Below are 15081 nucleotides of genomic sequence, written 5' to 3' on the forward strand. Positions count from 1 at the left end.
CTGGCATTAGGGCTGGAGTTGTGGCTCAGAGGTAGAGTGCTTGCCTCAGTGAGGGACCCTGGGTTCGATCCTCAGCACCACATAAAAATAAATAAGTGAAATAAAGGTATTGTGTCCCAATTACAACCAAAAAATAAATATATATATAAAAAGACTGGCATTAGACTTACATCCTATATATATATATATATATCTTATATATATATCTTCCTTTATCTAGGATATTGGTATTATGGCCATTTAATAAATGAAGAAACTAAGGTTACATAATTTGACTTGTTAGAAAACTAGCAAGCAGCAAACCTAATTCAAAACCCAGTCTGACCTATAGGCCTACACTCTTAACCATATTATAAAGACTCTTAAATTTTTAAGTCAGAGATTTGAGTTTTGATGTTGGGAATTGAAACTGGGGGTGCTAAACCACTGTGCATATCCCCAGCCTTTTTATTTTTGTTTTTATTTTGAAACAGGGCCTCACTAAGTTGCTGAGGCTGGCCTGGAACTTGTGATCCTCTTGCCTCAGCCTCCCAAATCACTGGGATTACATATGAATACCACCATGTCTGGCTTGGCTATCTTTAAATCCTGGGAACCCAGAGTAAGGTCATCACAAGTCTGAGACTGCTTTCCCTACTTGTAAAATTAGAGAACTGTTCAACTGTAACTCTCCCAACAGTGTGGAAGGAGGGAGGAGAGGATGGAGGTGGTGTTGAGAAACACATGTGGCAAGGATCCTTGAGCCATTTCATCTGGAGCAAAATTTTTTTTTGGGAAATGAGATGTTCTGGTAGAAATAAAGTGAAGAAATTCTCTGGAAGGGTAACAGAAGGTTTTTTTTTGGAGCCAATGGACTCCAAGTAGTCTGGCATCAGGATATACCTTTCAAGTGCATGCAAATGCATACAGGCATATTTTTCTAGGGGAGAAGAGTCAAGATTTTTATTAAATATTCAAGAGTTCATAACTCCAAAAACAATTTAAGGACCTATAATTCCCTCTTCAGCTTTATAGTCTTGGAGGAAACTGGCAATCTAAGTTTGTAAAAAGCAACATGAGAAAACCTGCACTTTCTGATTAAAAGCCAAATGTTACTAGGTTATGATTAATAAGACATATTAAAGGTAACAATAACCTAATAAATTAGGTACCTACAATTAATGCTTCAAATTTGCTCTACTGGATACAGAGTTAAGGTAAATTATCTCATTTGGAATTGGCCTTTATCTGATACAGACAGTATGTTTAAAACATTTTTTTTTTCAGAGTTACATACTTACAATAAAGCAAAGAAAAAAAGTCTAATCACTAGTTATATATAAAGTATTTATTTTTATGCACATATTTACCTACAAAATTTACAGAAAATAAAACAAAGCATAATATATAGAATACCCTCTAAGACTTCTTAGGAGCAGAGGGTTTTATTGCTGCAGTTCGAAGAATAAATTTTTTTTATGTGTGAAAGCCAAGATAAATACATTTATGTTAAATGGCAGCCTTGTTAAAAAGTTTTTGTCTTATTATTGAAATTTTAGCTTTATGTTAAATGAAATTTAAAAGATTGCTCATGAAATAATTTAAACTTCCAAAATCTTCTATTAAACAGGTAAAAGGCACCTCCAGTACTTTAAAATATTTACAGCAATCCCAATAGTTTAATTTTAAGGGTTATTATAGTACATGTGGCTGTTACACATACACAGTATGTCATTAACGCTCTCTAAACAGTGAGAATTGTAGACTCTAGTTTGTGGCACCACTCCTGTGTTATCCTGGGAATGGAGCAGGACACTCAGTCACACCTGTATACTACTAGTGTAACAGTATATCCACCACAGCATTCAATCCAATTATCTAAAACAACAACTATCAAATCCCCAAACAATACATAATTTATAACTAAAATTGTACATTCAGAAGACTCTGGGTGTTCTTAAAATTCTTAAAAAAATATAAAGTATATTTAGCATTAAATGAAAACAGTGAACTGAAAAATATGACAATAGATGTGAGAGGTCAGTATCTGGTTTAACAAAAATTGTCAAAACATCTATAATTTCTTACAACATAATGGAGATGAGTTTTCCTCAGAATAAGCGGAATCCAATGTTTTTCCTGCAGTACAATTAAAAGAGGAGTCACGAATGAAAGGCACACATAATAGCTGGTTTTGAAGAGCTGTGGGGATGGCAAGCAGATGTTCCTGAAAACACTGGTGCAGGAGAACAAAGTCCACACAACATTTTCCTCTTTAACATTGGCATTGATTTGCTATTTACAGTAGTTTGCAAAAATACATTATAAAAACTGAATGAGGTTCTGTTTCTAAGTTTAACTTAGTAACATACATACATACATACTTCATCTGCAAAAATCTTCGCAGGTGCTGAAGTACTAAAGTGACACTAATACTGAACACAGGTAATCAAAGGTACCAAAGCACTGATAACTTGAGTCATCACCATCATCAGGATAATTTGGGTATATATTGCACACTTCTTGTCAGTTGTTCTATAACCTTCACATATCCAACTGCAAAAGGAATCCTTTATGGCTTTTTGCTGTATCACTTATTTGAAGAAAAGACTGTTTTAGGTCCTATAACAATGAGTGCAGATTGTCATTGAACGTGAGGCCTAGGTTTCAAAATTAGTTTTCCTGTCTGTAAAAAAGAAAAATAATGTTTTTCAATATAGTTCTATTAACATACCACCATTTATTTATAAGCTTTAAAGGACATTTGCAGGAAACCAGAAATACTTAAAAATAGAAATACTTCTCTATACTTAGTCAATACTAAACAATTAATAGTTATGTCTTCAAAGTTTCCTTTTTGTGGACTGAATTATTACTTTAACACACATGCACAAAGTTGGGGGTGTAACTCAAGGGTAGAAATCATGTTTAGCATGCATGAAGCTCTGGGTTCAATTTCCAGCATCAGAAACATAAAAAAATAAAACCACACATATACGTCTTTATTTGAAGACCCTGCCCACCGGTTACCTAGAAACCAGCCAATCAATCCACTTGATAAAATGCCGAACTGGTACAATTTATACTTCTTACCAAAGTCTGACACAAAAACCATTTCTCCTTTCCAATTAAAAAAAAAAAAAAGTTTTAATTTCTTCACAAAAAAAGTAAAATGGTTTAGAACAATGAACATTTACACACTGCTCTTTAATTATGTTTGAAATTTCATAAATAAATACCTTTTCCATTGTTTTATTCAGTATGCTGGTAAAACTGTGTAAGCTGAGTCAAGTTTACAAAAAAAAAAAATCAATAAAAATAATAATAGTTAAGTGCATGTTACATAATCCAAACAATTCTGGGAATTTATCTTATGGAAACTAGATTCAAGTGCACAGATATACGTACTATTAACAATGCATTTATTCAATATTTATCAAACACCTACTATGTGTCAGGCCCTGTGTGAAGTGCTGGGATCTAGTAATGAACTAGACCAAGTCCCCTATCATCATGGAGCTTAAGTTCCATCATAGAATACAAACACATATAGTATGGAAAGTAGGGAAACAACTGTATGTCCAATGGGGGATTAAATTATGATTCATAAAAATGGGACAATATGCAAATAAAAAAAATCAAGACCAAAAATGAGATAAAGGACCTGCATGTGATTATTGCCCAATAACTGGTGGTAAAAGAAGCAAATTTGAAAAATCTAGACCATATTCCTTTTATAAGTCAATAAGAGGGCTTGGGGATTTAGCTCAGTGGAGGGTGGTTACTCACATGCATGAGACTCTGAGTTCAATCAGGAGCCCCCAGCACTCCCGCTCCCCAAGTCAATGAGAATATAAAACATGGTGGTTATCTTCGCTGGTGAAATTTCAGGTGGTTTTAATTATTTTTATCTTCAGTTTAAATGTGTTATTTAAACTGTATAGATTTTGTTTACTTCTTGATTCTTTCACTTAAATTTTGATCATTTAGTTTTTGGTAATTTCTTGATATCTTAGAATACTTTTTCCACTGTTTTACTGAGGCATAATTTTGATGCAAGAAAATGTGCAAAGGGCTGAGGGTATAGCTCAGTGGTACAGCATTTGCCCAGCTCGTGTGGCACTAGGTTTTAGGCTCAGAGTGAACACACACCCAAACAACCAACAATGACCAAAGCAAAACAAAACAAAAAACACAAAAGAATCTTGTAGTTTTGAGTTTGATAAACATGATGTTCATGTAGCCACCACTCTGAGCAAGCTATGGAACATTACCACCCAGAAAAATCCTCTGTGCCCTATTCCAGCCAATGGTGTCTATTCCCTACTCCATAGGGCCATAACCACTTTCAGCTTGGCCCGTATTTGATCTGTGAATAAACTGGATTGCATGTCTTCTTTTGTATCTGCTTTTTTCAATGTATTTCTGAGTTTCATCCATGTTAATTCATGTTTCACAATTTGTCCCTTTTAAATACTGAGTTCCACTGCATGCACATACCAACTATTTATTTATCCACAGGGTTAGCCTATTTTAAATCTATTTTTAATCATAAGATATTAACGAAATCCCATTATATATTTTAAAAAAAAATCAATACAGATACGCTAAGACCATACTTTCTACCTAACTCAAATTCTAATTCTCTCCAGAAACTAATTCCAGCATGGGTTTATATTCACAAATATAAATAGTAAAAATTTCATGTTTCATATATGAAAATATTTACAGGTGAAATGTATCACTCGGGATTTGTTTCAAAATAATCAGGAGAAGAATGCAGGCAAAGGAACATATAAAATAGGAATGGCTTTGAGTTGATTACTGACACTAGGTACATGGAAGCTCATTATACTCTTCTCTTTAATTATATTGGACCATTTCCATAATTAAAACTTTAAAAAATGGTATCATACTATACATATTGTTTGGTAATTTGCTTTTTATGCCTAACATTCTGTTTTGGAAATCTCCCTTAGATTTATTTATTTTCTAAGACATGACTACATCACAGTCAATTTTACCACTCCCTTGTTAAGAAACAAAGATTGTTTCCATTTTGTCAATACTACAAAAGATGTACAGTTAACAACCTTGTATTTGCTTCCTTCTTTCCAAGTGCAATGGTCCCCCACCAGGTGGGTAGAATGGATACATCTGGAGGCCTAAGCCTGCACATTACAATTTATAACAATAATGAAAAGCTGCTCTCCAAAATGGCTGAATCAATTTAAATTCCCAACACAGCAATATATGGGTACATCCACTTTACCATTAGTAATAGAGTTATCAAGGTATTTAACTTTTGCCAATAAGACAGGTAAAGCAAATGGAACTATTTCACTTTGCATTTCCCTGATAAAAATATCTAGTCTCATGCTGCCAAGGATGGCCCCAAATTCCTAGGCTCAAGTAATCTTCCTGTCTCAGTCTCTGGAGTAGCTGGGATTACAGGCATGTGACATTGTGACCAGTTATCAATGTCTTTTTAAACATATTTAAGACTTTAATCTATATGGAATTTAGTTTTTTTATTGATGCAAGGGGAGAGCTAAATTCATTTTATTCCAAATGAAGAGCCAATTCTTTCTCTTACTTTGAAATACTATCTTTTATCCTCTAATTCTAAAAAAAAAAAAGTGAGTTCAGTCTTTATTCTTCTCTACTGACGCAGCTGTTTTCTTCCCTTATTGCCTTTTTTTCCCTTTTTGTGGTGCTGGGAATGGAACTCAAGGCCTCACACATGCTAGGCAAATGCTCTACTGCTGAGTTACATTCCCAGCCCCCTCATGCTTCTTTTGAGTTTTTATTCTAATTTTATATAATGAACAGGTATTATTTAATTTTTTAAATGGAGGTAAAAAATACTTTTATAAATAAAACAAGCAAATAGAAGGTAACAATCAAAACTGTGAGACACTTGTAATGCACTTGGTCCTCGATCTACTGTTTAAAACACAGCAGGCCATCTATCTATAGCCCACAAATTAATGTATGCCTTATTTTACAAAGATACTGAATACCACAAGATATAAACCAATATGTTTTGAGCTATTTGGGGCCAATATTTGTCATATTTTATTGAATCTAAGATGGCTTCAATTTTAGGACATATCATGACTGCATGCCATTAATAATGATTAAACTGTCAACTCTGCCAATTTAATTGATACTATTGATTATTATATGTACCTCAATTGTAGAGATATTAAAATGTAGAAAACTGTGTCTTAGAATCAACACTATAAGAGACATTCTATTAATTTCAGATATAATTTATTATTAATAAAATGTCTGTTTTTCTAAAGCTAAACACTTGAGTTCTTTCATGTAGTTCTACAATTTTCTAACAAAAAGAATACTTACATCATCACAAGACATATTGTACTCTGCTAATACTGTTCGACATCGAGCTGCTATACTGAAGAAATTTGGTCAAAGGAAAATTTCTCATTTAAAAATAAGTTTCTAATAAGCACCTAGATAACCGAGAAAATGCTTTAGTTTTGTTCAGAGAATAAAGTCAATTGGTGGTAAAGGATACATTGACGGTGCAACTACTCTCTTGTGTATTCCAGCAAAGAACAAGCCTATTAGAGTGATACAGCTAATTGTGAAAAATGGATGATTCCATAATGATGTGAAGAAGGACACCTGTAAAAGAAAAGTGTGAAATATAAAAATGTTAAAATCTTAAGATATTGATTGCAACCTCCGCACTTGTACAGAAATAAATGTAGTATTTTTATTATCTAAAGTACAAGAATTTGATGACTTCCAATAATCCTAGTTATCTTTATTGCTACTCTGTAAAACTGAAAATGATGTGTATAAGATACACATATAGCCTCAATATAGCAAGACAATACAGCAATATCCAGTCTATTCATTTCAAATACTTGAACCATTACAAATTCATTCCTATAATCAAAAAACAAGCCTATTATAAATATTTATTAAATTCTGTGTTCAGTGAATGAAGATGAGGCCTGTAGTTAAATGTGATCTAGCTACTTTCCCTGTAAAAGTTTCCTTAAGAGTGGGGCCAGCTCTGACATTCACAACCTGGTCCTGGTCAAGTCTGCCACACTTCCCCACACGTTACCTTCCCTATGTGGCTAACTCCTACACACAAACCCTTATAAGGCTCAGCTTCAGCAACACCATTTTTCCTCCAGGCAACAAATGAGTTTGGTTTTGAAACTACTGAGATTTTTTAATGGTTACAGAATATTCAAGCAGAGAAAAAATGATTCATGGCTATCTGAATAAAACTAGAATTCAAGAGAAAGAAAAGACTTTTTTTTTAGACCTGAGTATAATCTCAGATGATGGTAGAAAACGGGACAACACAAAATTCTAAGATATGCAGAGGGACAAGAGTTTAGGACCTACGATTAGAATAAGAGAGGGCATCTAAAACACATGACTGGGAAATAAAACAGGCTGATCAGAGAGAGAACAAGCATTTAAGAGAATCTAGGGGAAATCAAATTGGATCAGTTAACTAGATGGGACTAATAAATTCAAGCTAAGCACATCCCTACTCCACTTCAGATGTGTCCTATTTTTTTATTTGTTCTTTTTAAATATACATAGTAGTAGAGTATATCTGACATAACATACACGGAGTGTGACTTATTCTAATTAGAACCCCATTCTTGTGGTTGTACATAATGTGAAGTTTCACTGGTTGTGTAGTCTTACATGAACACAGGAAGATGTGTCCTATTTTTAAGACAGAGAAGTAAATACATGTGCATATTTCAAAACAAAGAAAAGCACCAGGTAGATGGTTCAGCAAGGCATTATTTTAAAAAAATCTGCCAAATAAAGAGATGAAAAGCTGAATATATCAGGACAGAAGAAGCACCCCAAAAAGATGAGATCCTAACGAGAGGCTAATATTCCAGAGGAGTGTTTTCCTAAAACCTCTGAGGACAGTTTTGATTCCTGTAAGCCAGCTGTGTGGTCTGCACAGTTAGCAGATATAATGCTTTACTTTTTAATTTTAATTATGTCAGTCAGTTTTAGCCTCTTTTCCTCCATATTAACAATCAACTGCCTCCAAACAGCAGCTGTCCCCTTTGACCAGGCATCTGCTGCATCCCTTCTCTCACAGTCTCTTCCAGCTAGCATATGGCTTCTGCGTTTGCAACTCCTGCTTCAGTCACAACTGCTGGTTAAGACTCTTGTCAGGTTTGGGGTTATTAAATACTGAAATAAAAAGAGCCAACCCTAAGGCTAATGGTTATATTCTCACCTAATTTAGAAAATTATATTAACTACATAGTTTTGGTTCTATTTCAAATTACATTTAATTCTGTGTTTTATTAAGATCTCAACTAGCTGAAATCAGCTTATATTTTTCCCAATTAGAAGTCAGACTCATTTCCCAAGATAGATCTTTTTCAATCTTCTTGCCAGCCTCTTTCTACTCTCGCCCTAAAGATGAGTACCAAACGCAGCCTTGAGATCAGAATTTTACAAATGAACACACAGGAGAGTTTCCTGTCTGCCATAAAACCCCTCTATTAACATAAAACTCCATCACCAACTTCCCTTCCTTCCTTATCCTTTTATATATCCCCTTTGGTGAATAGTCAAGGAGACTACATGCTAAATAAACCCTGGCCATCTGAAATTCCATTTAAACTGATAACAAAAAGCTTTACTCTATGTTTTTCTCTTGCATAACCTAAAAGCTTATAAATAAAATTACAAGAAGTAGGGTTCTAATTAGAGTTTAAGGGGGGGGAGGGTGTAGCTCAGTGGTAGAATGCTTGCCTAGCATATATGAAGCACTGGGTTCAATCCTCAGCACCACATAAAAATAAATAAATAAATAAAAATAAATTAAAAATTTTAAAGAGGGGAAAGGGATTTTTAAGATTTGTGAAAATTATAACATTGTTTTTATCTAAATAAAAACTGCACTGGGGGAAAAAGTTCATGAAAAATTGAAGACTAGTGCTTCTCTAATAAAAAAGCCAAAGTTTGAAATTAAGGCACAATATAGTAGAAAGAGGCAGAAATTTGAGAAACATTTTATCAGCTTTCATCAAAGAATGCTTCAAGAAATAACATTATGAAACCTGTTATTGCATTTGGTGTAGAAATGTTCTTGCACAGTGCCCAATGGGAGATTTCTTGGCATTTCCTATATTAAACTCCAGGCAGGAAATTTTTTACAGATAAATGCTGAGAAAGAAAAACTTTGCTAGCTCAAGGACTGATACATGTGTTCTCCTCACAGACAATGAAAAGCGTAGAATTAACCTGTGACTTCACTGATTAGGCAACTCAGATTAATTGATAACTCAATTCTGGTAATTGTATGGGGTTACATAGCCTATATACCAATAACCTGGTTTCCTTCCTGGTTTTGACCTCCTGGTCTTTTTTTTTTTTTTTTTAATACCTTTATTCCATTTATTCATTTGTATGTGGTGCTGAGGATTGAAGCCAGGGTCTCACAAGTTCTAGGCAAGCACTCCACCGCTGAGCTATAGCCCCAGCCCTGCTAATCGGGTTTTTAATCACACTTAGTTTGCTATTTTGTCATGTTTCCTATAAAATCACCCCAAAAGCTTTATAGGATGAAGAAAGGTATTAACAGAGATAATTCAGAAGAAAATATAATTTATAAAAGCTGGCACTGATGACACTAAATAAACAAAGCAGGACAGAGATGTTCACACTGAAATAAACAAAAATGAGATGTAAAAAAGTGGAAAATCTGTTCACAAACTCAGCAGTGAATTGAGAAATAACATAAATGGAGTAACATTTCTTAGGCCTTTTCCCTTGTAAAAATAATTCACAACAATCAAAGTTTTCCTTAAGCAAATTAATGTAGGGCATATTTTAATAGAATGATTAATATCATTAGTAGTAGTTACAGGTAGCATATTAATAATACTTTACAATTAACAAAGAACTACTACATCTCATTTAATCTACTAAAGATTTTAAAACAAAACTTCTACCTTTTGTGTCTCAGGATCTATTAACCAGTTCCAGGCACCAGTAGCTGTACAGACAGATACCACTATAAGCAGCACTGATGAAAGATAAACACGAAATTAGTAAGCAAATGTACCCTTAATACATGACACTACAACCACCAGTTCCTAATAAATGACAGTCAAGGAATGTAGCACTTCATCAAATGGAAAATTCATTGATTGGATTAAAGAATTAGGAGAATTGCCACAAGACCTTGAGGAATTCTCTTAAATATTCTGAACCTCAGTAATTGATAACAACTTCCTTATTAGTTAAAATTTATGAGAATGAAGATTAATGAAATTAAAACCAAGAATCCAGATGGTGAAACTTTAATATAAGATTCTATGTTATATAACTTTCACTGTGCTTTGTGTCGATTTTGCAGATCTGATAAACAACCAAAAACTTCTCATTTTTTAATGTAAACAAGCCAAACAAAGACTCCTTTTTGAATGCACTGAGAATTCTGTTTAAAGGGTGCTGCCCTGCAGACAACTGCCTGCTGTTGAATTAACAAAGGTCAGTGTTAGAAGTATGGAGTCAGTGTGGAGCAGACCAATCAATATCAGATTTCCCATAAGGACTTAAAGGAAAGTCAGCATAGAAATTACAGCTAGTTTAGAGCTTGTAAAAGGTTTATTTTTTCCTACTAAGCTAGACTTATTTTAGAAATTCTAAATAGATCAGAAATAAAACTTAAGAATGAATGGTGTTACTAAAGAACTGTAAATGGGCATGAAGAGCTAGTTTATATTCTGAAGGTGAGGACAGCTGCATGTCTTTCCGTTAGGATACATAAAACTTTCAAATATGCAGATCAAAAAAAATACTAAAACCTTATTTCTTCCAGAGTTGGAAGAGTTAAATCACAGAAAAAAATTAATTTAATAACAAAATCAAAATTTCAAATTTATGTTCTGAGCTAAAAGAAATTTCAATTTCTTTTTTTAAATGTGGATATTTTATTTTTTATTTATTCTAATTAAACTCAATTTCTTATAATTCTGTATTTCCAGAAACAAATATACAATATCACCCAATTTTCTTCAAATGAAGTAAAACCAAAATTAAAATACCAGAAAGAACCTCGTATACATGCTTCTTATTTGATTGGTGCATTAACCAAGCTGATGTCATTTATATTTCAGCACTGAGACACATGTCAGAGGAAGAGTAAAGTGTGTTCATTGTATCATTTTATAAAACAGCAGCATCATATGCATTTAAAAGATTCTCAAATAACAGTGAAACAAATTTTTTGGGGGAGCAATTCCTAGTTAAACCAGAGAATGAGATAAAATCATTACTTCAGGATTCTGACCAACCAGAATTGAAGTATATGATTAAAACTTCACAAACAGATCTAATAAAAATTTCACAAAAAATTCTGATGTGGGGGGGAAAACCCTTAACTTCAACATTTCTTTTTTGGTCCTGCAAACTAAGTTACAATTAGAAATGAAATGTGTTTTTGGGGTGCGGATATAGCTCAGAGGTAGAGTACTCGCCTAGCAGGCTTGAGGCCCTGGGTTCCATCCCCAGCACCACCATAAAAAAAGTATGACCTCAATGTGTGCTACTGTACTTTCTTCTAGGCAGGAATTAAATTTCAATCATGAACATCCAAGATATTAGCTCATTACGTCCCATGGTCTTATACAGAATTTGAAAACTTAGAACTTAATGAATTAAGACTGGTCCACAGCCAGCATGGTGGCACATTCAGTTATTAGAGAGGCAGGGACAGGAGGATCACTTGAGCCCAGAAGTTGAGACCAGCCTGGATAACATGAGACCCCACTGAAAAAAAGAACTGGTCCTAACACAAGTTAGGAAAGCTTTTTGTTTGATATATCTTCACTTATGTATTTGTCCATATTTCCTACATAGTATTTTTAAATGGGGCAGTAACTATAATTCATTCAAATAACATTTTACAGCACTGATATTTATGAATAGATACTAATAATGTGAATTGCTTGTCTGGGTCAGGCTCCAAAGCAGTGCAATTATGCAGTAAAATTCAACTAAGAAATTTAATAATCTTGGCAGATACACACTAAATATTATGATTTTAAATTTTCTGATGCTGGGGACTGAACCAAAGGCCTAGCACAAACTAAGCACATACTCTACCACTAAGTTATAAGTTCCAGCCAAAATGTAGTTTTTCTTTTTCTACTACTGGGGATTGAAACTGGGATGCACTACCACTGGGCTACATTCCCAGCCCTTTTCATTTTATTTTGAGACAAGCTTGCTAAGTTGCTGAGGTTGGCCTCAAACTTTTGATCCTCCTGCCTAGGCCTCTTGAGTTGCTCGGATTACAGGTGTGTGCCACTCCATCAAGCATTTTTTTTTTTTTTTTTGAGTGCTGGGGATTGAACCCAGGAACAGTCTACCACTGAGCTATATCCCCAGCCCTTTTTATTTTTAGATAGGTTCTCATGATATTGCTCAGCTGGCCTTGAACTCTGAGTTCTCTTGTCCCAGCCTTGGTGGTAGCTGGGATTACAAATTCACTCCACTGTACCCAGCTGCCTTTTCTTAAAATTTATTTCAATACTTTGTAAGCAAATTGTAAAACTGTTAAAAAGGGTAATAAAATTTGTATTACTTGTTTTCTTATCTAAATAGTTATAGTATCTTTTATAACAAATTAAAGTGTATGTATTTTTATGGAAAAATTAAAACTCATCCATAAAAAATATGGTGTTCTTTTAGAGTAGCCAGTTACAATGTTCCTTTTCTTAAATATTTCTTTGTTATGCATTCTTTGTGATGTTAAATAAAGTTTAAAATTGTTTAAAGAAAAATCTTATGAATTAGTAAAGCAAGCATTTGTTAATCAGAAGTTTTATGTAAAAGCAAATCAGTCCTTCTAAGGGATAAAAGATCAACTATCACTTTATCCTCCCATACAAAACATTGAGGAACTTACTTCTCCAACGTCCAGTGGCAGGTTGCAAACAATGAATATATTCAGTAAGTCTCCTCTCGAAAGCCTTGAGATCTAGGTAAAAAGATTTCGGTTCTCTAATTAGCCACTCCAACTATTTTTGAATCTATCAAAAGGAAATTTTAGAAAGTGCTTCAGATCTCACACACCAACTTATGTGTATCACCGCACTGTTTGTTTACTGTAACAGTTTTAACCACGTGACAAAAACATTAGATTTCCAATTTCACGTTGAGGAAATTGGCTAGTTCACTTTTAGAAGCTTCAAAAACTGGTAGGTGGAAAATCAGCAACTTCAACGGGCACCAAAACCCAACGGCGGAAGGCTGCAAATCAAAGAATTAAAAAGAAGTCGAGTTCTAATTCTCTTGGAACCAAGAACCAAGACCACCACCAAAACCTTCGAGGACTGCCATTATCCGGTTGCGCCAAGTCTATTTCTTTACTAGACTTATTGACACCTGTAACGTGTGTGTGTGTGTATGTGTGTGTGTGTGTAAAGACCTAGCCTTTATCCTTATCCTGCAAGGGTTACAAGGTGATCTGGGTGGCACCATCAAAGCGCCTACACCTTGCTCTAAGACCGGGGCGCCCGAGGTGCTTGCTCTGTAAAGGAGGTAGGGTTTCATTTTCACGCTGGTGTTTTTAAACCTTCAGACCTCGAAGCACTTCCTAACCCCGAAAGTTACCGGAAACCACGGAACCAACGAGGGATTCAGCTCTCAACTCGTGAGGTTATCGGGTATGGAATGAAAACGAGTCAGCACCCCGTAACCTGCGAGGGGCAAGCGTTCGCCAATGAATAGAAAATAAAAGTACAGCCCTGCAGGAGCTCCGCGGTCCAGGCCGGGGTGGCCGGGGTGGCTAGAGAGCGGGCGCGGGGGAGGAGAGAGCTGACGCGCCGGCCCCTGCGCACCCCCAAGAAGCTACGGGCCGCAGCACTCCATCCTCCACGGCCTCCGCTGTCCGAGGGGGGGCGGTCTCCGCGACGCCGCCCCCACCCCCGAACCCCGCCGGCTACCGGGAGGAGCCCCAGGACCATCCTGGGTGACCCGCCTTACCTTCCGCCTGCTCCAGCGAGTTCATTTCGGGCGGCAACTCCGGTCACCGCCGCTGCCCCGTCCTCATCTCAGCCCCGCGGCCCCCGCCCGGCCCAGAGCGCCAACTCCCACCTCTAACCGCTCCCTTCTACCCCTCCCCGTCGCACCGCCCCTTTACTTAGATCCGCTGCGCTCATTGGATACCTCTGCTCGACTCGGCAACTAAGACGATTTTCTATTGGCTAATTTTCGTACTAGCCTCGGGATCCAGCGTTGGACGGTCAGCCGGAGGGACCAAGAACTGCTGGAGGCCGGACTGATGTAACGCTGATGCCGCCTCCTGCCCCGGGGAGGAACTGCAGGTTACCCGAATCATTTCGTTCATTCTTACAGTCCTTCCTAATTCCCTGCTTGCTTCTTTCATTCATCAAATAGCGATTGAACGCCACTACCTTCCGGGCAATATTCTGGTCGGTATCGAGGGATACAGAAATCCACAGGTTTCCCCCTGCCCTCCAGGAGCTCAAGGAGAAATCAAATATGTACAGAACTAGGTAGAACCCCAAATGGGGGATTCTCTTAATTATGGCACCTCTTTCCCGGATACCCAACCCCTTAAGCATGTCTTTCTTGCTTTCTTCTGACGTCACCTATCTTTTATAAACTATAAAGAAGTCTCAATATCTATAACTTTTAAAAAAATCTGTAAGGGGTTGGGTACACTTATATTTGATGACTGTGCATTCTTGCCTATTTCCTGGTGATGATTCATTCATTCAAGAGTGATTTATTGCATGACGTGCTAGGCACTTTATACAATTATGAGCAAGATAAACAAGATTCCTGCCCTCAAAGTGTAGGAGTTGTAGCAAGCAATAAACATGAAAATAAGTTATTCCAGATAAGGATAATTTTATGAAGGAAATAGCAGGGGAATAAGATATGAGATAAAGTAGGTTAACAGGAGTAGTATTTGAACTGAGAACACCAAGATGACAGGGAAGTATCCAGCCATGCAAAGATGAGACTAAGAAGGTTCGAAGCAGCTGGCCTCCCCCGCCCCCACTACCGGTATTTTGTGTATTTTATTCA

The 15081-nt window shown here is 36.0% G+C and overlaps 1 protein-coding gene across 1 annotated transcript; it reads right to left on the reverse strand.

The window, feature by feature from the left end:
- Positions 1-1307: 1307 nt before the first annotated feature.
- Positions 1308-14168, reverse strand: Cnep1r1 (CTD nuclear envelope phosphatase 1 regulatory subunit 1). The gene is made up of 6 exons (XM_015488760.2): positions 14011-14168; positions 12932-13003; positions 9969-10042; positions 6524-6633; positions 6346-6400; positions 1308-2665 (listed from the first exon to the last, which is right to left on the reverse strand). The coding sequence occupies exons 1-6, from the start codon at positions 14033-14035 to the stop codon at positions 2624-2626; spliced, it is 378 nt and encodes a 125-aa protein (XP_015344246.1). The 5' UTR covers positions 14036-14168; the 3' UTR covers positions 1308-2623.
- Positions 14169-15081: the final 913 nt, after the last annotated feature.

This window comes from Marmota marmota, unplaced genomic scaffold (genome assembly GCF_001458135.2).
Source record: "Marmota marmota marmota unplaced genomic scaffold, marMar, whole genome shotgun sequence".
Lineage (NCBI taxonomy): Eukaryota > Metazoa > Chordata > Mammalia > Rodentia > Sciuridae > Marmota > Marmota marmota.